Below are 23,942 nucleotides of genomic sequence, written 5' to 3'. Positions count from 1 at the left end.
GTGTGTGTGTGTGTGTGTGTGTGTGTGTGTGTGTGTGTGTGTGTGTGTGTGTGTGTGTGTGTGTGTGTGTGTGTGCTGGCCTGAGGCTTGAACTCAGGATCTGGCTTTCTTTGCTCAAGGTTGGTTCTCTGCCACTTGAATCACACCTCAGCTTGGAGACATTCATGGAAGTGAGTGCACTCTGGTACACACTTGAGAACATGCCGGTGACCTCTTTAGCCCCAGGCTGATATCTGCACTAGAATGTTTACTCCAACCAGCCTTTGAAATGATCTCAACAACATGGAGATGACCTCTAGATCAAAACCTGTGGTGTCATCTCACCAAATTATAAGAAATCCAAATCAGGGTAAAGTTTTTTGTTTTTTGGAAAGCCACCTAACTATTCAAGTCATAACTAAAAGTATCCATTGAGGCAAGCTCCATGCTGAGCTCAGCACTAGCAGTCCGCATAGTGTGGTCCCGAGGGCAGGACTCAGCCATCCAAGCTTTAGCAAATACTGGTTGATTCTGATGCATATTCAAATTTGAGAGAGTTCTTGGTGCAGTAGATCTTCATGAATGCCTAGGTGGATGGTGATGCTTCAGGTCTGGGCTCACACTTTGAGAACTATTATGTTTGTTTGTTTGTTTGTTTTGCCCATCCTGGGGCACAAACTGAACGCAGGACCTAAGTGCTGTCTCTGAGCATTTTTGTTCTCAAGGCTAGCCCTTCTACCACTTTTAGCCACAGCTTCACTTCTGGCCTTTTGGTGGTTAATTGGAGCTATCTCATGGATTTCCTGCCAAGGTTTTCTTTGAACTACAGTCCTTAGCAATCAGTCTCCTGAGTAGCTAGTATTACAGGCATGAGTCACCAGCACCTGGCTAGAGAACCACTATCTTACAGGGTATAAGCCTCCTCCTCTGGAGCTATGACAGAGACAGGAAACAGCTAAAGGTCAATTAAATCCTTTTGGTTGTGTGATGCTAGTGAAGTACAGTAGGGGAAAAAAAGAAAACAAGCATGACTGAATCTAGGGTAAAACCAGGAAGCTGGATGGACAGGGAGCCTCATCAGTGCAGGACAAAGGTGGGACAAGTGGTAGCCACTTGGCAGAAGGGCAAATAGGAGGAAAGACTCACTGGCATGGGACAGGACAAACCTTCAAGAAACAAGTGCGGCAGAGGAATCTGGACTTGATTTAGGAAAGTGACAAATGCCCTGCTCTAGAGTAGGAAAGTGACAAATGCCTCCAATCACTAGTCAGTCTGGGTGCATGTAGGAGGGAAGAGGCCAAGATGGAGGCTTCAGCTGGACAATCCTGGGGCAGCAGGATGTGATGACAAGATCTGGTACAAGCTTTGCCATCAGACTACCACAGGCCAAAGTTGAGACCCAACTTGATTTGTCATGTTTGGTAACTTGTTCCTTGGACTTTAGACCTATGAGCTTTAGATTCAATTTCTATAAAACAGAACTGCGAGTCATCCCTGCCTTACACAGCCACTACTAAGATGTAAGGACAGGGTTTGGGTGAGCCTCATAGAAATGCATGCAGAGGAGAAAGTTAACTTTAGAACAACATCCTCTCAAACAATGGAGCCTTAGAGAATAAACACTAGGGCCATCAAGAGTACTTCAAGATGAGGAAGTAAATCTGGTGTCCTATCAGAAACACTAGTTCTAATCAAACTTGTCCAATTTATGAAGAATACAAATATGTCAACTTATTCTTGTTTCTAGTTAGCTAATGTATTATCTTCTCCTGGGAGAACTGTAATGAGATCTTCATTTTGAGAGTATTTTGGTTCTGGGAAGGGAATTTACACTTTTAATTTTTTTTTATTGTTGCTGAAGGGGTTTAAAATAAATATAATCTCATATGCTGCAATTAGTGTTTTAATTGTTATTACTTCATGAGGCTAGTGCTATTCAATTTCCTTTATAGCCACAAAGATGTTTGCTCTGTTTGATGTTTAAACAGGAGGATCCCCAAAGACATACAAAGCTTTCAAAAATACTTTTTCTTCTAGGATCTTGGTGCCAAGTAGAGTAATCCAGACCATGTGTGTGAAATTTGGTAAACTGTTGAAGCCCAAATATGCTCCTACAGTAAACAAAGGGCCTACCTGAAGTTATAATTTACATGCTAAGATCACTAAACTTATTTTTCTTAATTTAGATTTGTATTTATTTTGACTGGGAAATGGCAAAACATACTCAATATTTAGTAATATGAAAATAACACGGTCCCAACTCTTTGTTTTCAGACATCCTGTTTTAAAGCTTGAAAAGAATGCCCTGAAGTGCCTACTTTAGCTAAGCCCAATCACATTTGAAGCTTTTTTTAAAAAATAAAAAACAAAAATTTTACAAACTGTAAATACTAAGTACTGCGCTATTTTTGGGAATATTGAACAAGTGGTTGCAGACACTTGTGGAGTTTTGGGAGTTTTATAGGCTCCTGGGATGAGCAGATCATTAAAGGAGAAAAGCCCACCTAGCTTTCCCCAATCCTTGGCCAGCAGCAAACCTGCCTCAAGTCTCCTTTTCTATGCTGGGTTCTGTCCTAAGCAGTAACCGATCTTCACCTAGGCAGGGAGCCTTGATGTCTAAAGCACAAAGGCAATAGAATTAAGGCATTGATACTCCATTACCATGCTAGCAACATTATGGTTTTTTTTAAAATTTTGATTTGCTTTGTTAGCATTCCTAGTATTATTTCCTACTCCTTAAGTCCTTATTTCTTTTTTTTTTGTTTTTTGGTCGGTCGTGGGGCTTGAACTCTGGGCCTGGGCGCTGTCCCTCAGCTCTTCAGCTTAAGGAGAGCGCTCTACCACTTGAGCTACAGCGCCACTTCCGGTTTTCTGGTGGTTTATTGGAGATAGGAGTCTCAAGGTCTCTCCTGCCCGGGCTGGCTTTGAACCGCTATCCTCAGATCTCAGCCTCCTGAGTAGCTAGGATTACAGGCGTGAGCCACCAGCGCCGCTTAAATTAATATTCTGACTTTTGCTTTGGAGTTGGGCTTCCTGACACATCTTCCAGAGTCTCCCTGCTCCTTTTTAAAAAAAAAAAAACACATTTCTTTTTTAGTTATTAACATACATGTAAAGTACAAGAGTGTTTCATTGTGGTAACTCCATAGATGCATACTGTAAACGCTGAACAAGTCCCCCTCCGTTATATTCCTTACTTCTGCCAAATACTATTTGCCCCAGCCCTTTACCTTCCTTCCCTCCCTCCCTCTTTCCCTCCCTCCATTTCTTGCTCAAGACTACCTTTCCCCCACTTGAGCCAGGGCTCCACTTCTGGCTTTCTGGCACTTTTTGGAGGTAAGAGATCAGGTCTCAGTCTCCCGAGTAGCTGGGATTCTGGGCCTCAGCTATGGGTGCCCATCCCTTTTTATTTTTAAGTTTTTCCTTGGGTGCCAGTGGTTCACGCCTGTAATCGCAGGTACTTGAGAGTCCGTGAATGACAGGATCAGATTTTGGTCCTTGTGGGGAAGGGTTCAATATTCACTAGACAGCAAGTCACTTTCTCCAGGCTTAGGTGTAGTGATCACATCTGCACCAGACATCAATACTCTTCCCAGGGAATTGAATCTCCCAACTTCAGCCAGGATGGAAGAAAAGAGAATGTGGCAATCTAACTGCTCTCCTTTACTCGATTTTTGCTTTCTAGCTATTGGCATTTTGTTGTCACCCCATTTCCAATTTCAGTTTTTTTTTTCTTCAGGAGCATAAACAAGCAAGAAGCAAAATCCGATGCTTGTATTAGAGTAACCGTGAGAGGGAATATACACATCTTTCTGGCCACGTCAACTAGCTGCATCGTTTATCCCCCGCGGACACCTGTTCTCGCGCGTGGGGAGTCCACAAGGAGTGTGCATCACGACGCAGAGCCAAGGACTTCGGAGGGCGGAGGGGGATCAAGGGCGCTTGGGAGGAATGACGGTTGTCTAAGCTAACCACCTCCTTTCTGGGCGTCCCGGGAGTCGCAGCTAAACGAGACGGACCCCCCAGGTCTTCCACCTTCACCCATGCTCCGCGCACGTCACGGATTGGCCAGAGAAGCGCCCTCCAGGGGAAGGCTCCGCCCCCTCCCTAGTGAGCAGCAGGCTCCGCCCCTCCCTTCTGAGCAGCAGGCTCCGCCCCCTCCCTAGTGAGCAGCAGGCTCCGCCCCTCCCTCGGAGCGCCGGGCTCCTCGCCAGACCCGAGCGGGCTCCTGCCCTGCCCCTTCCTGCTCCGCCCCGCCGCGCTGAGGACCCGCGCCCTGGCCCGCCCTGCAGCCCGGCCGGAGGACTGGGGTCGCGCCGCCGGTGCCGGCATGTCCACGTCCGGGCTCGCTACGTGGTGGCGCCTGCTGGCGCTGCCGCTGGTGGCCGGGGCCCGCTGCCCGTGCTCGGAGCCCGCGCTCTGCCGCCCGGTCCGCCACCGCCCCGACTTCGAGGTCAGGCCGCCGAGGGGCTGGGAGCGGAGCGGTGGGTGCAGACTCGAGCGGCAGTCCGAGCCGTGGGCCCTCCGCCTCGCGGGCGCTCCGGGGCTGCGTGACGCCCGCTCACGGCGCCGCAGAAGCCCGCCAGCTCCTTCCCGAGCCGTGGGGACTCATTGTGGAGGAGCCCGGCGTCCGGACTGGCGTTCTGCCTGCCTTGAGCCGTAGAACCAGGGGCCTGGTTGCCGTACCCGAGCTCTCTGGCGAAGGGCTAGTTCCTACTACCCCGGGCCACAGCGCCACTTCCGGTTTTCTGGTGGTTTATTGGAGTTAAGTCTCACGGTCTTTCCTGCTAAGGGCTGGCTTTGAACCGCGATCCTCAGATCTCAGCCTCCAGAGTAGCTAGGATTACAGGCGTGAGCCACCAGAGCATATACATGTAATATAGATCAGAGATCTGTATTACCTATTATTCATTTCTTTTATGGCACCTCAGCAAAAATAGGCCTCTCAGTAATTTTTCATTCTAATACAACCGTTTATAAAGCTTTGGGTAACAATTAACCAGATACCCTTTTGAAAGCAATATTAAGAGGACCTGACTGCAGTTTGATGACTTGCAGAAATCAGACAAAGTCAAGGTTCAGTCTGAAGAAAAAATACTTTGTAGACTAGGAACAGGTCCTAGATCTTAATCCAGCAGATTAATTTTGAAGGAAGAACATAGAGATGTCTTTTTTTTTTTTAAGTATGTATGCCTTGTTTGCGAAGAAATAAAAGTGGTTAATTGCTGGGCTCAGGTGGCTGACCCTGTAAACCTAGCTCCAATTAAGTACAAAAAAAAAAAAAAAAAAAAAGCCAAAAGTGGAGTTGTGAGTCAAGTGGCAGAGTGCTAGCCTGGAGCAAAATAAATGAAAATAAAAAAGCTCAGGGACAGTGTCCAGGCTGGAGTTCAAGCTCCAGGATCAGCAAAAAAAAAAAAAAAAGTTAAATGTTTCAGAGAATCTGTCTAGTGTCACTTTAAAAGAAAAACAAAGTTTGATTAGAGGCTCAGAAGTGAAAGCCAAGTAACTTGACTGGCTCTAGATATACGTTTGGCTTATTTGGGTACAATCTGTGGAAAGTCCCTACTTAAGCGAGTTATTCTGACTAGTAAAGTTGACATTGCACTTTCCTGTTAAAATTAGTTTGCTCTTTAAAAACCCAAGGCATTGTTGCTTTCAGTCTAATGGCCTTCCAATTCATCATTTAGTTTGCTTATCTGTTTTAATAATCCAGAAGATTTATTGTTGTACACTGTGCTACAATATTTATTGTAATACACAGAAGGAGTATTTGTGAATATTTCGAAAATCAATTATACAAAGCAGCAAAATTATGCTCATGTTATAGCAATGGGTCCTTTACTGGATTTTCCTGTATATTTTTCAATACTAGATTATGTGATCTCCATTTATACACAGGTACATGTTTGAGGATTTTGCTGTGGATTGAACCCAGACCTTTCAACCCCACTTCCTTTATATTTTTAGTTGGTTCATCCAGTTAAGGTTTCAGTGATATCACAAGCTTCTAGTATTAATCAGATTGAATCTTTATTATTTTTATTATGCCAGTACTGGGTCTTAAACTGGCCTGGGTGCTTTCCCTTAGTTTATTCTGCTCAAGGCTGACATTCTACTACTATAACCATAGCTCCAGTTCAGGCTTTTTTTGGGTGGTTGATTAGAAACAAGAGTCCAGGGACTTTATCAGGGTTGGCTTTGAACTGTGGTTCTCAGATCTGAGCCTTTTGAGTGGTTAGGTGTAAGCTACTAGCTCCTGGTTTAACGAATTCAATCTTATCAGAACTAAAATTGGAATAAGTGGTAAGGTTTAATAAAATACGCATCCAGTGGGACATTCAATTTTCCATTCTGCAATTATTTCATTGGGCAGTTGCATAGCAGAAAAGTAAGTTACCTTGTTAATTCTGAAAAGCAAGAACAAGAAGGAGGGTAAGATTAAGAAAAGTCAGAAATGGCTGCTGAAACTGCCTCATCTCCATCTAGTCTTCTTATAGTGGTTCCCCCAAGCCTGTCTTTTTTTGCCAGACCTGGGGCTTGAACCCAGGGCCTGGGCACTGTCCCTGAGCTAGCACTCCCAATACTTGAGCCAAGAGCCACTTCTGGCTTTTTTTTTTTAATGTGGTACTGAGGAATCAACCCAGGGCTTTATGCATGCTAGGCAAGCACTCTACCACTAAGCCACATTCCCAGCCCTCATGTCTGTCTTTTCAATACAAATCTTTTTTTTTTTTTGGGTCCGGTTGTGGGGCCTGAACTCTGGGCCTGAGCACTGTCCCTCAGCTCTTCAGCTCAAGGCTAGTGCCCTACCACTGGAGCCACAGCGCCACTTCCAGCTTTTTCCTTTTTGCTTATGTGGTGCTGAGGAATCGAACCCAGGGCCTCAGGCATGCAAGGCAAGCGCTCTACCACTGAGCCAACTCCCCAGCCCCTCAATACAAATCTTATACCTCATTCCTGCTTATGGAGTTCCATGGATCCTAAGATAAATCCATGGTCTATGCAGTACCACTGGATCTTGTCACCACATAACTTGTTTTATGGTTCCACACACAATCAGGATTACTGTGCCTTTATTACCTCTCCTGTTTACCTCTCTGTTCTTAGTGCTAGCAAAATACTCCTATATGACTAGAACTCAAAAATATTTGTCAAATCAATATAAATAGCCCCAGGATAGAAGAATTATATATGACCCTTGTATGCTTCTAGAATTATCTATGGGAAAAAATTGCCAGAGAAGGGTAACATCAACTGTTTTAGAATTAGACTGAACTCCAGCTGGAACTGCTAGAAACTTGAATATTACCGAACTTCTTTCTCTTGCCTTTAGTAGTAACAAAGCTCTGTTACCTCCTTAGAACTTCCTCAAATCTAGTCACTTAAACTTTTACACTCCAGTTTTACTTGAAATCATCAGTTTTTTCCTTGGATTTATCCAACAATTCCCCTATTCTGATTCCAGTTGTGGTCTATTTCCCTCTTCAGTTGAAGGGATTTTTCCAAATGCATACCTTTTTCTTTTAAAAGATGCTTTTGTTCTCCCCCTTTCTTTCAGAATAAAGGCTTTTTATAACTTAATCCCTACTTACCACTCTGGTACTTCTTGTGCTCTCCAAATTCCATTCTAAATATGTACATGTTGGCCATACTAAATATTTATAAAACTATATACACTCTGCTTTCATGCGTTGGCACTTGGAATGATTTCTTCTTGGTCCATCCTTCCCCACTTCGCAGGGCTAATTATTCCTCTTACTAATTAAATTGAAATCCCTAACAGAACTCACCATAAGTGCCTGGCATATGCTGGTGGCAACTTTATTCAGATGGTTTGCAGTATATGAATTTAGGTGATGGTTCTTTGCCCTGTTGTTCTGGCAGGTCTTTGTATTTGATGTTGGACAGAAAACTTGGAAATCTTATGATTGGTCACAAATTACAACTGTGGCAGCTTTTGGGAAATACGACGCGGAATTGATGTGCTATGCCCATTCAAAAGGAGCCAGAATAGTGCTAAAAGGTATGTTCTTGTCAGATATATGGATCAGCAACCTGATAAATTTACCTGCATCACTGCTATAGTCCTTGACTTAGAAGTCTTTTTTTAACTGAGTTTTTTTTTTTTTTTTTTTTTTTTTTTGTAGTGGGGCTTGAACTCTGGGCTTGGGTGCTGTCCTGCTCGTGCTGGCTTTGAACCGTGATCCTCAGATCTCAGCCTCCTGAGTAGCTAGGATTACAGGCGTGAGCCACCGGCGCCCATTTTAAATGCTTCTTAAATAATATCTCTTAAATACTAAAAAATTCATTTTACAAAGATATATTTTTAATTGTTATTATAAAGGTGATGTATAGGGGGGTTACAGTTACATAAATCAGGGATAATTTTAAAGAATTATGTTTGGCTTGAACAAAATGTGACTAATTGGCATGCAGACCTTTATCAATTTCTGCTTCTAATTTATATTTTTATCATAATAGTTACTTTGGAGATTAGTGAGCAATGTCTTTCTATTATTTGGTATAATATTTCTTTACTTGGAAAACCTGGAGGCTTAGTGTTGCAAAAATAATGACATTATTATCTTTGAAGACATGGTTTCTTTGGAAATGTGCCTGTGACAAAGAAATGGCATTTAACTGAAAAGCATATGTTCAGATGATATGTATTTCATCCACAGGAGATGTATCCCTAAAGGATATTGTTAATCCCACTTTCAGAGCATCCTGGATAACTCAGAAAGTTAAATTGGCCAAAACTCAGTATATGGATGGGATTAATCTAGACATAGAGCAAGAAGTTAATTGTTCATCACCTGAATATGATGCATTAACAGCTTTAGTCAAAGAAACCACAGACTCTTTCCATCGTGAGATTGAGGGATCACAGGTAAAAAACACTCATTTTCTTTTAAAACTCTATTTTTTCCATATCAAAATGGATTATGAAGATCTGATTCTAGTTTATAGTAACCGAAGATTTCAGCATGTATTCATTAAACATTATTTTGCTCTTTTGATGCTTATTCAAGTAATTTTATGGTCCTAAGTCTGTACTCTGTTCACCTAAAAATAAAACACTAGATTGTTCACTTACTTTCCTTGAAAGCGGGGTTATCAGTATTAAATACTTGGACATGGTGGGTGCCTACCTGTAATCACAGTAATTAGAAAGTAGAGCTATGAGGATCCCAATCCAAGGCTAGTCTGGGCAAGACACAAGGCCCTTAGTTCAATCCCAAGTACTAACAGAAAAAAAAGTTTAATCCATTACACACACACACACACACACACACACACACACACACACGAGCCATAACACACACACACACACACACGAGCCATAACACACACACACACACACACACACACACACACACACACACACACACACACACACACACACACACACACACACACACACACACACACACACACACACACACACACACACACACACACACACACACACGAGCCATAACTCCACTTCCAGTTTTCTGGTGGTTAATTGAACATAAGAGTCTCATGGAGGGCTGGGAAGGTGGCTCAGTGGTAGAGCGCTTGCCTTGCATGTTACATAAGGCCCTGTGTTTGATTCCTCAGCACCACATAAGCAAAAAAAAAAAAAAAAGCTGGAAGTGGTGCTGTGGCTCAAGTGGTAGAGTGCTAGCCTTGAGCTGAAGAGCTGAGGGACAGCGCCCAGGCCCAGAGTTCAGGCCCCCATGACCGGACCTCCCCCCCCCCCCCAAAAAAAAAGAGTCTCATGGACTTCCCTGCCTGGGCAGGTTTTGAACTGTAGTCCTCAGATCTCAGCTTCCTGAGTCGTAGGATTACAAGCATTAGCAACCAGCTAATGCCGCTATTCTTAACCCAGTCTCACAATCAGCTGACTGTGCTTGAGTCTGGGATAGAGCCTAGAGACCTGCATTTTCAGTTTCTAGTATGTTGTTCATATATATTTTAGAATTGTAGGTAGAATAATAAGAATGACATAAGGACATATGATTTTAGGTGAGTAGGGAGGTCTGTCACTATGGAATTCACCTTTTCAGATGAATACACCACAGATGAAGAATAGCAAGCACCTGACATTCAATGTACTTTGCCCTTCTCTTCACAAGTTTTGATCTCAGAAAATTTACTTTTGATTTTTAGCTAGTTGTTACTAGTAGGCTAGAATTGGTATGTGGAAAACAGCCTATTTTCCAGTTCCAAGGACAAGATAAAGAGACCTTGAGAAGGAATATCTATTTCCATATTTGAGGGTTAGTGAAACAATTTAGACAACTATGCCAAGCTTATATTAGGTTAATCAGTGGAAGGAACAATTGCAAATGCAGGACAGATTGTAAAAGACCTAGAATATCTGAGTATACTCTTTTGTTTCCTCTGTGTTTGTGTGTGTGTGTGGGGGGGGTTATGTTTTTGTGGGGTTTTTTTGTTGTTGTTGTTCTAACACTGGGGCTTGAACTCAGGGCCTTAAGCTCTGACTCTGCTGTTTTGTTCATAGCTGACCCTGTACCACAAGTCATACCCCAGTTCTGGCTTTTTGCTGGTTAGCTGGAAATAAGAATCTTTGGATATGTCTGCTGCTGGCTTTGAGCCACAATCCTCAGATAGCAGCTTTCTGAGTAACTAGGATTATAGGCATGATACTGGGATACTGGGTAGGGGAGTATTCTGTATGTAATGGATTATGTGTGGAAAGTAGTGTTTTGAGAGGTTCTGTAGTAGTATACAAAGACAGAAGAGAACAAGTGGAGGGAGAAAGTGTGAGCAAATACAGCCATTATATTTACTGACATTATGTAAAAATTGAACTGTATAATTTGAGGGTAGAGATGGGATGGGGAAAATGGAGAGAATGACAGAAAGTGTGACATTGATCATGATGCATTGTGCACTTCTGATACTGAAATCCCTATGTACAACCACATAAACAAATAAATAAGTAAATAAATAATTGAGTAAGGAAGACTAGAATGTATTTATTCAACTGTCCAGTAAGTAGAGATTTACAGTATGGAACGAGAGGATTCCATAATCTGAGCACTCAACAAATGTTTAGTAAGTATTTGTTGTATGAAGTGATTAGTGAAAAGGAAGGGAAAGAATAACTTTTGAAAAACTACTCAAAGGAAAATGTGAAGTTACATTTTGTAACTTAAACATTTTACATATCAAGTTTGAGGGAAGAAAAGAGTCAGAACATGGTCCATTGGTCCTTAAACTGGTGACTAGGAAAAAAAGACCAAAATGGAGTCTGGAGTGGGAAAGTTGGCTTATTTATGTTCACAAAATTGTATTCACAGAAGTAAAGAGCTAGAAGGGTTGGAAGCATGGCTCATATGCTACCTAGTATTTCTCAGTATCTAAGCAAAAATGTCAGATACCAAGTTTGGGTCTCAGTCTCAACCAGAAAAAAAGTGAACTAGAAGAGCTGAAAACTTCCTTGAAGATTTCTTTCTAAACTGTCATTTTATATTCATATATTTATATTCATATTGCATATTTCATATACAGATACCTTAAGTGACTTAGCATATTAAAATGGAGCCGAAGGCTGGTGGCTCAAGTGGTAGAGCACCTATTAGTCAAGTGCCAGGTTTTGAGTTTAAACCCTAGTACTACCAAATAAACAAATAAAAAGAACTTCATTAAGACTAGAATCTAAGCCAAGACTAAGACTAGAATCAAGCCACGACTATAATCTAAGTCTTTGATTTCTTGTCTAATATGAGATAATATGCTACTTTCTCATTAATATAAGATCAACTATGACAGGAAGATAGTCTTAGTATTCAGGAGATAGGGATGGAATAACAAAATGGAATTGAAATGGAATAACAAAATATAGTTGAAACTCTGCTTGAGGTAGTCATTTATTTTTCCTATTACTATAATACAGCTTCTGTTTTAAATTGTAGACAATGACAGATGGGACCAATATGTACACATTTCGTATTATAACCTATTTTAGTGTAGAACTAAGAAAGGTTTGTAACCTTATTTTTAAGTAATACCTGAAGAAGTATAAAGAGAACTTTGAGAAAGTCTCGAAAGAGTTTTGCTAAGATAAACTAGCCAATTATAAAAATTTTACTTCAAGTGTCTCAAATTTTTATTATATTAACTAAAAGAATTTTGGGATTTTAAAGAATTTCTTCCATACATTAAAATAATGTGTAGTAATATTTAGTTAAAGCACTAAACAGATATTTTGAAGAAGCTTTGGCTTACTGAATGCTTGGTCACCATTCATTTGAAAGATAATATGTCACTTAAGTTTTATTAGAATATTTCCATAAAATAAGAGTGTTTTCAGCATTTTGAGTTGAAAAGCTTGTAACTGTGCACCATAAAACTCTACAGTTCTCTAACTGTAATATTAGACCAAAGCCATGAAATATGATTGTGAATCAGGTACACTATAGCCAGGTTGTGTCAACTTGACGGGCAACTACTTTTAATAACTTTTATATTTGCATTTTTTACTGTGTCTTTATTCTTCATTTGCCATTAAACCTGCTTATTTTAATCAGCTGAACTACCAGTCCAGGGTCTGAAGATAATTGAGTGTAAAACTCCTCTTCTGTATAATGTCTTTCTCCCGGCAATTGTACATCCAAATACACACATATAGGCCAGTCTGATGTCAAAAATATATTTCTTAGTGTCAAATCTTAAATTCATGCACTGTAAGCAGTTCTTTTTTCCTACTGTAGTGTGAAGCAAGAAAATACATAATAAAAACATCTGCTATTATATGCATGTTTGATTATATTATGTGACATATTATGTTTCTCAAAGGTAACCTTTGATGTAGCTTGGTCTCCAAAAAACATAGACAGAAGATGCTATAATTATACTGGAATTGCAGATGCTTGTGACTTTCTTTTTGTGATGTCTTATGATGAACAAAGTCAGGTCTGGTCAGAATGTGTTGCAGCAGCCAATGCTCCCTATAATCAGACATTAACTGGTAAGAATCTACAGAATGATCATTAGTTGTATTAACTCCACAACTGCAGACATCAGGTATCTTTTAATACTCCTAAATTATTTGCATATCCTTTCTATATGTAAAGCATACTTGAAACGTAAAAATCACTTGTTTGGAGGGCTTTAATAGTTACAAAATGTTTTAAAACTTTGAAGTTTTCACTTAATTCTTGTAATAACCTTGTGAGATAGCTATATTATCACTAACCCTCTATTATAGATGGTTATACAACTATTAAGTATTATATATTGGGACTCCAACTTCAAGTCTAACATTTTTGCCATGCAGTCACTTAAGGAAGATATTTATCTAGACTCTGACAGAATGTTTTTGTTAAAATAATCCTTAGTTAAAGAGAAAAGATAATTATGAGTACCAACCACGGATGAACAGAATTGGCTTTATCTTTTTGTTATTTTGATGTGTGTGTGTGTGTGTGTGTGTGTGTGTGTGTGTGTGTGTGTGTGTGTTGATTTTGAGACAAGTTCTCACTATGCAGCCTAGTATGGTCTCTCTTGATTCTATTTTAACATCTCAAATGTTAGAATTACAAATGTGCACCATCCTGCCCAGCAACTTTATATTATTCAATATTAGTATTTGCAGCATATTAAATATTGTATTACTATTAGAACTGAGAATACCAATGACCTCCCATTCATATGATTTGGTCTTTGTATTTTTCTCTACAAAATTTGGGTTAGCTCAGGAGGCATAGGTAGGAAGTTTTCAGTCTAAGGTCAACTCTGGGCAAAAATGTGACTCTGAAAAGTAAACTAAAGCACAAAGAATAGCAAATGGGAAGATCTGAGTTCAAACCCCAGTACTGGAAAAAAGAATAAATTCATATTGGGTTATTTCCCACCAATTGAATAAAAGATGGTTTGCTGGCTTTTGAACTTAGATGAAATTTCTAGAGCAGTTACTTTTGTTATGTAAATATTTTTTCTTTTTCATATAGAAATTGAAATGTTAGAATCTGGCCTCATTTTTCATCATATCCTAATTGTTTGGATACATTAGTCTGGTCATAAACATATTCTGTTGAAATTCGGAAAATCATAACTTATAACAACTTTATAATTATAAAGCAATTATTTAATTCAGGAATCCCAACTCTGTATCACCCAATGGAAAAGATATTGTACACTGTAAATAACACGTTAATTTTCACATATGCTTGGAAATGAAGCATTCCCCATCCCTATTTTAAAATATTTAACAGAGCAAGTAACATTAAAGGCTCTGAAAAACAATAAACTTATTTAACTCAACACTCTGGATAGTCAAGGAATATTTCATGGTAGGAAAACATGTTTTCAGCACTGGACAGGAAAAGGATTGGTAGGTCTAGCATTTATTCATCTCTCTTTTTGTTTACTTCTGTGATATTTGTAAAACATGGGGCATTTATGCTTTCAATTGGAAATTTTGAGTGCATTGCTGCCAAGAAGTATATGATTTATAGAACTTGTTTGAAACTTTAGAATCTAATAAAACAAATGTATCATCTTTATAGCTTATTCATGAGATCAAGATGCCATTCTTTCTAGAGTTGTATTTTTTGGGGGGGGTCTGATCGTGGGGCCTGAAGTCTGGGCCTGGGCGCTATCCCTCAGCTCTTCAGCTCAAGGCTAGTGCTCTACCACTTGAGCCACAGCGCCACTTTCGGCTTTTTTTTTTTTTGCTTATGTGGTGCTGAGGAATCAAACGCAGGGCCTCATGCATGCAAGGCAAGCGCTCTACCACTGAGCCACCTTCCCAGCCCTAGAGTTGTATTTTCTGAATTTTGTTTTAATATGATCAGAATTATTTTGGATGTTTTATCTTACTCAAAAGAAATCGTTTTAGAAATAAAGATGTAATAAACTGAATTTTTTTCATTCATTCATTCATTCTCACAAAATGCTGTGGGTTGAACCCAAGGCATCAAATGTGCTAGGGATTCACATTTACTACCAAGCCACACTCCCAGCAGGAGTTATAGTTCTTCAGTGTTGACTTTTATAATATCATAGTAGAGAAACACAATTGGAATTTTGCATAAGTGTACCTGTGTTTACAAACCAAAATTCCGAATGGTTGCATAATTTGTATGAATGCATTTATAGATATAGGAAGGGTAAGCTAAGTTTTTTCTATCCCTCTGACTAGGATATAATGACTACATCAAGATGGGCATTAACCCTAAGAAACTTGTAATGGGTGTTCCCTGGTATGGTTATGATTATACCTGCCTGAATCTATCTGAGGTAAGAAGAGGTTGTTTGTATTTAATTCCCCACAATTATATATTTTGTATCTCTATGACTATATAACCAATTTATATAAAAATTTTGAAATACAAGTTGAGACTAAATATTTGTTTTTAATTATTTAGTCCCATAGATGCTTCTGAATGTTATACCTTTTTTTCAGTTAGGAATTATTTAACTTTTATTCTTTAGAGATAGTTTGTCTATTTGTAGCTTTTATTTAATTTCTAACTATGGGTTTTAATTTTTCTTCTGTTTGGGTCTTAAGAGTTACTTGATAGTCTACTTTACAAACATTTTTTTTTCTAGGAGCACATTTGTACCATTGCAAAAGTCCCTTTCCGGGGGGCTCCTTGTAGTGATGCTGCAGGACGTCAGGTGCCCTATAAAACCATCATGAAGCAAATAAATAGTTCTTTTTCTGGAAGTCAATGGAATAAAGATCAACAGGCTCCTTATTATAACTATAAAGTAAGATATATTGTCTTAATTTTCATAACTATATGTTATGCTGTTAACATGAGTAAACTTGTCTATGAATGTATGTCATCAAGAACTCTAGTTTCCTGGGGAACAATTCAAGTTGTGCTAATAATATAACATCCTTCTTGGGCCACTTCATTTTAGATGAAATATAAAAATACGCACATCATAAACAGGTCTTTCCCAATAGTCGACAGTTAAGATGTCATCTTTTGAAAGGTCTTTAGGCCAAAAATAGGTTACTAGTTCTAAATGACTCCATTTCAAAGTAGCCTAAAGCTTCTGATGAGACTCAGGGCAGAATAAGGCTGAGAGGAAATATCATCATAGGCTTTACAATGCAAAACTTGTTACCTTTCAAATTAATTATTAAAATAACTTATATGTAATGTTAAAGATTATATGTAATATTAAATGGCTTAGGTGGTAGAATACAGTCAGTGAGTGAAAGCATCAGATACTGAGTTGGACTTCTGGTCTTGTGGGGGGAAATATATAGAAGGAAGCCTGAAGAAATACAGTAAACTATTAGTGATTATGACAGGTAATATTTGAATACTGTATTGCTATAGTTTTGAATACTAAAATGCTATACCAGATAGACAAAGAAATGTTTGATTCTCAAAATTAACATTTAGCATAAAAACATTTTCAAGTCTTAAAGATTGAAGTACAAATAATCAGAGCATTTTACATTATGTTCCTTGTCCTAAAATGCTATAAGTTAATGCTGGAGAGATTTCTAGTGTGTGTGTGTGTATGCACCAGAGTCAGGGATTGAACTCAGGGCCTCATGTTCTCAGCTTTTTCACTCATGGATGGCATTCTTCCACTTGAACCATGCCTCCTGTTCTAAGTTTTTGCTGGTAACCTGGAGATAGATTTATTCATCCAAGCTGGCTTCAACCTGTGATCCTCGCTAAAATTATAGGCATAAGCTACTTGTGCTTGGTGAGTCCAGCAATTTTTGATGGAAAATTGGAGACGGAGGCTCATGGACTTTTTTGCTCAGACTGATTTTGAACCAAGATCCTCAGATCTCAGCCTCCTGAGTATGAAGGATTGTAGGCATGAGCCACTGATACCTGGTCAAGATAAATGTTTTTGACTTATTATCTGATACTCATTTATAAAATATGGCAACCAACACACTACTATATAGAATAAATTAGAATTAATATACACATAGAGCCTATGTATCAATTACATAGGATATATATGTTAAGCTTATATAAGATATATAAGCCGGGCACTGGTGGCTCACGCCTGTAATCTTAGCTACTCAGGAGGCTGAGATCTGAGGATCGCGGTTCAAAGCCAGCCCAGGCAGGAGAGATCGTGAGACTCCTATCTCCAATAAACCACCAGAAAACTGGAAGTGGCGCTGTAGCTCAAGTGGTAGAGCGCTCGACTTGAGCTGAAGAGCTGAGGGACAGCGCCCAGGCCCAGAGTTCAAGCCCCACGACCGACCAAAAAAATAAAAAGATACAGCCTTCCAAACTTCAGATTCAAAATTATAACCCTATTAGTTAAATTAGGATGTATTATAATCCTCTTTTCTGAGAATTGTTAATATTATACACACATACAAACACGCACATATACATGCACACATACATTCCTTGGTCAAAAATATTTAGAAAACACTGTATACCATATGTCTTAGAGATTTCTAAGTTGTTAAAGGATTTAAGAAGTGCTATAATATATAAAGCCACTTAATTATTTAACATGGAACCCCCAATATCATAGCTATCTCTGAAACACATAGGGGAATAGTGTTTCATGAGTATAATTTATAACAACTTTGATACTCAATTACATTTAATTTAAAACATAATTACTATAGCTATATTTATAATATGTAATAACATGAAATGATAGTCCATACTTCAATATGCTGGTTTTTCTTATCCCTGACTTATTTTCTTTAATGAGTTATAAGATGCAGGAATATATTTTTTCTAAAGACTTTAATGAACAAGAAAAATTTATATATGTATATATATGTTTACAGTGTACAAATGTTTTTTATATGCATACACTGAAATAATGGTTAAATCAAACTGCTGACACACATTACTTCACATATTTTTATGGTGAGCTTACTTAAAAGTTCAGCAATTATCATCTGTAGTTCATTGCTGTTAACAGTAGTCATGATGATGTACAAATGATCCCTTGAACTTATTTCTTATATTTATCTGAAGTACTGTGTCCTTTGGCCAATAACACATTCACCCACCTATGGCTTCTGATAACCACACCCTTTTAGTTTCTATTAAGTGTGTACATTAAGTGTATATATTTAATTTCTTAGACACATTTCTTCATTTAAAAATGTTTTGATTAATATATAAATTGTACATATTAATGGAGTTTAATGTGATATTTCAACCCATGCATACAACATGCACTGAATTAGCCTTTTTCTCTTTCATGATTTATTTATGTATGGCACCTCTGGGCTTCTGTCCTCTAAATCTTCATAAAATACATAGTAGGTTTTTGTGGACTATATACTTATTGTTTTATACTTTCAAACACCAGAATGTACTCCTTCTATCTGACTGTGTTTTGGTAACTATAATCTAACCAGAACATATTCTCTGAGGTCAAAGAATTAAGAAAACATTCTAGTGAGCATTGGAGGCCATTTAATATGGCACTTTAGAAAAGAGTCTCGTTTATAAATGCTACATTTCTCTTTTTTATTCATTATGTAGTAGTAAAAAAATCCAGTTTCCATTTTGTTTGAAGAGATTCATTCTGCTTCTGCAATAGCAGTTTCATCTTGGACTCAATGTTCTGGAAAGCATGTTTTAATAATGCTTAAATCAACCAATTTACTGTTTGATCATTCCCTATTTTGAGACACTTAACAATATTAAAAATGTTCAGTTATTGGCTAGAATGATGGCATATTCAAAATGGGTATACCTTTGAGTTTGCCTTTGAATCTTCAAAAATCTTTCATATTATTTACAGACTTTAGAGCATTATGCATGGTTTCATCTAAAAATGTTAAAGGATGGGATAACAATTGGGTGTGGTGGTAGTGACTTGTCTAATTCTACCCCTTGAAAGGCTAACACAGCAGGATGGAGTTTGAAGTCAGCCTGGCCTAAATAAATCACAAACCAAACCAAAAAAAGAGAATGGGGCACAAGATATAAAATGAGATTGTTTTTTAAATGAGATATTCTTGAATATAAGGAATCTACCATATTAAAGTATACCACAGTTTATTCATTTACCAAGTTCTACCATTAAACATTACTGGCATTTGGGCTGGATGCATGGCTCAAGCAGGAGAGTGCCTGCATAGCAGGCATGAAGCCTTGAGTTCAAACTCTAGTCAGTCCAATACAATATATTACTGGCATTCATTTAGTGTTGTCCTTCAGTAGTCTCAAATGTATATAAAATCAGAAAATTATCTTTAGTCAGTCTTTTCTTTTTTTCCTTCCTTCCTTCCTTCCTTCCTTCCTTCCTTCCTTCCTTCCTTCCTTCCTTCCTTCCTTCCTTCCTCCCTCCCTCCCTCCCTCCCTCCTTCCTTCCCTTCCTTCCCTTCCTCCCTCCCTTCCTCCCTTCTTCCTTCCTACTTACCTACCTACCTACCTACCTACCTCCCTACTTGCCTACCTGCCTACCTTCCTACCTGCCTACCTACCTACTTACCTTTATTGAAGGTAGGGGTGTTGATTCTGGCACTTGAACTCCGGGCCTGGGCACTGTCCCTGAGCTTTTTTTTTGCTCAAGGCTAGCACTCTACAACTTTAGCCACAGATCCACTTTGGTCTTGGTATATTTTGATCCTTTTGGCATTTTGGTGGCTAACTGGAGATAAGAGTCTCACAGACTTTCTTGCTTGGGCTGGCTTTAAACCTTCATCCTCAGATCTCAGTCTCCTGAGTTGCTAGGATTACAGGTGTGAGCAACCAGACCCTGGTTGTCTTTTATCTCTTGTCCGGCGAGGAGGTTTTTATAGGGTAGAAGGTACCATTATCTAGTTTATGGTTCTAGAGTTTATGGTTCTAAAGTCACTGATGGAGTCACTTGTAGTAGTCTTTTAAAAAGAATCAATTTTGTAAGACTGACAAAATGAGAGTCTTTCCTCCCCCATTCCCATTACCTTTGGCTGATTCATCATAGATAAAAATCATTCCTGAAGCCCCTAGCTAGGCACACTTCCAGGAACTGCAGAAAATACAAAACACTGGTTTTAGTGGATCACAATAGTGATTCCGAACTTTCATTGCATTTCAGAATCACCTAATAGAACATTACAACACACACACACACACACACACACACACACACACACACACACACACACACACACACACACACACACACACACACACACACACACACACACACACACACACACACACACACACACACACACACACACACACACACACACACACACACACACACACACACACACACACACACACACACACCCCTAGCTTTGCTTTGATAGGTTTAAAGTGGTATGGAGCAAAGGAATCTGTACTTTTAAAAGGTCTACAATGATTCTGATGTGCATTTGGTTGCTAATCTTTAGATCAGATCACGGAAAGAATCTTAGGACATAAGAAGGAACTTAAATAGAATATACTAGAAGAAGTGGAGCTGTGGCTCAAGTAGTGGAGTGCTACTTTGGGTGCAAAAGCTAAATGACAATGCCCAGGCCCTGAGTTCAAATTCCAGTACTGACATTAAAAAAATGCTTCTCCCTTGGATTGTAGGCATGACTCAGGTGACAGAGTGCTAGCCAGTGAGCATTAATTATTTCCTTGAATCTTTTGTGTGGTATGTTTGTACATGATGATACAGGTGCTTGAACTCAGGGCCTAAGTGATATCTTAGCTTTTTCACTCAAGGCTAGTGCTCTGCCATTCGATCCATAGATCCAGTTGTGGCTTTTTGCTAATTAAGTGGAGATAAATCTCTTGGATTTTCCTGCCCAGGCTGGCTTTGAACCACCTCCTGAGTAGTCAGGATTATAGGCCTGGGCCACTGGCACCCAGCCTTTCTGAACCATAGGATCCTTTCTGAATCATAGAATCCTTTCTTGAATCATAGGATCTTTTCTGAATCCTTCCTGAATCATAGGATGTAAGGACTTTCTTTCCTCACTGTACTGAATACTTTAAGTTTCCATTTTAATTTTCTTGTGTAGGATCCTGCTGGCCATTTTCATCAAGTATGGTATGATAACCCTCAAAGCATTTCTTTAAAGGCAGCGTATATCCAAAACCATGACTTACAGGGCATTGGTATGTGGAATGCAAACTCTCTTGACTACTCTAAAGATACTGTCGCCAAACAGCAAACTGAAGAAATGTGGAAAGCCTTAAAGCCAAAGCTATGACAGAGATGAACATCTTTTGTTTAACTACTAAGATTTAGAAAAATGTTCTGTATCAAAGACCTAAATTCTTCAAGAGAAAAAAATGTGTACACTTTGGCCATATTGCTGTAACTTTAGTTATTAGTGTACTCAAAACTAAATAAAAAATAAGAACTACTTTGAGTTCAGAAACTACACCTTTTAAGTATCCAGGAAGAAATGGTAAGAAATACATCAACTTACTATATAAATATTCTTCTGTGTTCTAACATTATAATACAAATAGGAACACTTTCTAAAATTGCTATGCTAACATTTCCCTTGATATCAGACATACTCATAAAACATGTGAATCTGGAGATGTCACAGAAATGGAGGGGTGAATATGATCAAAGGTCCATATGTATAAACACGTCATAATGACACTCATTTTGTACAATTAATATGTACTAATAAAAAGAATATGTATAGTTTGAAGTAAAATCGAGAAGTGGGTTTTTTGTACTTTCTTTCACAATAAGTCTTATATTTGAAACCTGGAATTCTACATCTTTACATCATCTAACTGGTGAAAATAAAGTTTGGCTTTCTGACTCCTTATAGTATGTACTCGCGTTCTGAGTGTGTCCTGCAGTCATTTACACCTCAAGACATTGAGAGAGTGAGGTGGAAAAGGAATGCAAAAGATCAGATTTATTTAAGAAGATAATTTAGTAATATTCTGAATTTGTAAATTAGAGCTACCTCATATTTTCCAAGTTATTTTATGAGGTTTACATGTAAAGCTTTTTGCAATAGGAATATGTTTGTGTTGAACTTGTTTTTTTCAATGTTATTTATACTACTAGTTACCCAAATATTCATTTATTTGTGAACAACTGTATATCCATTTCTTAGGTAGCTTTTCATAGCTTAATTTTTCTTTTTCTATAGCTATATATTTACTTTTAATTATGTAAAGATAGTATTTTCTCAGCTATTCTAATTTTTCTAAATGATTAATTTTGTGCAAATAATTTTTCTAAAAGAGAAGTCTATTAAGACATACAGATTAAAAATATATAGACAAACAATTTGCATCCTTGCTCTCTAATTTAAATAAATCCTGTCTTCTCTGCATAACCTCCTTAATATTGGAATAAATAATATTTCAGTCATCTTATTTTCTGTTTATATATTTGTATGTGACTACAAAGTGAACGATTTCCTTGGTATTTATTGAATTAAATTTCTAAAACAATCTCTTTGCATTTTAAAATTATCTTTATATTTATAACATATTATAGAAATTCAATTCTTAGATAACAATTTCTATCATAATTTATATAAAATTAGTTTTACTCAAAATATAGTGAGCAGCCAGGTACTAGTGGCTCACTCCTGTAAAATCCTACCTACTCAGGAGGCTAAGATCTGAGGATTGTGGCTCAAAGCCAGCTCAGACAAGGAAGTCCATGAGTCTCTTATCTCAACCACCAAACAAGCTAGAGTATAGTTGTGGCTTAAGTGATAGAGCACTAGGCTTGAGCAAAATAGCTTATGGACATCATCCCTGCATTCAGGCCGCAGGACTGGCACAGACATACATATACTCACAAACACACACACACATGCACACATATATCTTTTATAAATATGTAATTAAATCTATATATATATATATTCCATACAGATTATATAATCTATACGATTGTTATATAATCTAATTATAGATAATACTATAAAATTCTATAGATATAACACTGCCTACATAATCTATATCATTATATTATAGATAATATAGATTATATTATAATTGATGTGATTAAATCTGTTTTCATGCAGATATACTGGTATTTATTAAAACTATATTTTACTTGTAATCAGATTTTATAGTTCATACTAAAAATTACCAAAAATAAAAACAAAATACTATTATAGAACAGACTTGAATTTATACATATATACACTCTTTTTTTCTTTTTGCCAGTCCTGGGGTTTGAACTCAGGGGCTGGGCTCTGGCCCCAAGTCTCTCTGTGCACAAGCCTCTCTAGCACTGAGCCCCAGAGCCACTGTTTCTGTTTATGTTATATTGAGGGATCAAACCTAGGTCTTCATGTGTCAACCACATTCCCAGCTCCAGACTTGATTTTTTTAAAAATATTTTTCAAAGATGGGTTCAAATCCAACAATCGTGTACAATGCATTAGACTTGAAAATGTAAAAGACAAAAAGGAGCCACCATTTAGGTTTATATTACATCTAATATTTCCCAAAACATTCTAATACCCACATGAAAAGTAGAAAAAGATACACCATTTTTACTTCACTTTTTAACCAATACATAAAACTTTTAATCAATATATTATAAAGAGGAAAAATGGTTTAATCTGCAATATTTAAAAACTTAAAGAAATAGCTAAATGAACATACCTAATTGAGAGTGAAAAGCTGGACTAATTTTCTTCTGGGCCAGTTCAGTTTTCAATGTTCTTATGTCAGAAATTGCTTGTTTTCTCATCTAAAACAAAAAAGAATTACCTTCAAATTACTCTTCTGTGTATACTTTGTTTTTTGTACTATTTTAACTGTTTTCCCTCCTTTGCTTTTTTACTTTAATTCCTAACACTTATTACAGGCAAATTTGTCAGTTATGATACCTGCCTGTCTATCTATCTATCTATCTATCTATCTATCTATCTATCTATCTATCTATCTATCTATCTATCTATCTATCTATCTATCATCTACCTATTTTTATTGTAAAGGTGATGCTCAGTTACATAGTTACATAAGGGTTACAGTTACATAAGTCAGGTAGTAAATACATTTCTTTTAAAATTGTGTCACCACTTCCCTCAGTTTCTCCCAGTTTGTTCC

The 23,942-nt window shown here is 38.0% G+C and overlaps 2 protein-coding genes across 10 annotated transcripts in view; one reads left to right on the top strand and one right to left on the bottom strand.

Moving 5' to 3' along the window:
* Positions 1-4,196: 4,196 nt before the first annotated feature.
* Positions 4,197-21,565, top strand: Ctbs (chitobiase). Its single transcript, XM_070007463.1, has 7 exons — positions 4,197-4,432; positions 7,864-8,002; positions 8,661-8,869; positions 12,790-12,961; positions 15,137-15,234; positions 15,547-15,708; positions 20,912-21,565. Exons 1-7 carry the CDS (start codon positions 4,310-4,312, stop codon positions 21,101-21,103), a joined length of 1,095 nt encoding a protein of 364 aa, XP_069863564.1. The 5' UTR covers positions 4,197-4,309; the 3' UTR covers positions 21,104-21,565.
* The window catches only part of Spata1 (spermatogenesis associated 1), a 53,848-nt gene continuing 35,660 nt past the window's right edge, over positions 5,755-23,942 (bottom strand). For 5 of the 9 annotated variants that reach the window (XM_070007460.1, XM_070007456.1, XM_070007457.1 and 2 more), the window contains 3 exons: positions 23,496-23,583; positions 19,856-19,920; positions 11,813-12,941 (listed from right to left, as the gene is read on the bottom strand). In XM_070007460.1, coding sequence (XP_069863561.1) covers positions 19,898-19,920; positions 23,496-23,583 — 111 coding nt within the window. In that variant the 3' untranslated portion in view covers positions 11,813-12,941; positions 19,856-19,897. Of the gene's footprint in view, positions 6,387-11,810; positions 12,942-17,828; positions 18,529-19,855; positions 19,921-23,495; positions 23,584-23,942 lie in introns of those variants that run through there. The other 4 variants (XM_070007454.1, XM_070007462.1, XM_070007461.1 and 1 more) reach the window with 4 other exon arrangements.

This window comes from Dipodomys merriami, unplaced genomic scaffold (assembly GCF_024711535.1).
Source record: "Dipodomys merriami isolate MVZ:Mamm:240054 unplaced genomic scaffold, mDipMer1.0.p SCAF_7, whole genome shotgun sequence".
Lineage (NCBI taxonomy): Eukaryota > Metazoa > Chordata > Mammalia > Rodentia > Heteromyidae > Dipodomys > Dipodomys merriami.
The sequence above is the reverse complement of the archived record's forward strand: the minus strand, read 5'-3'. Positions and strand labels throughout refer to the sequence as shown.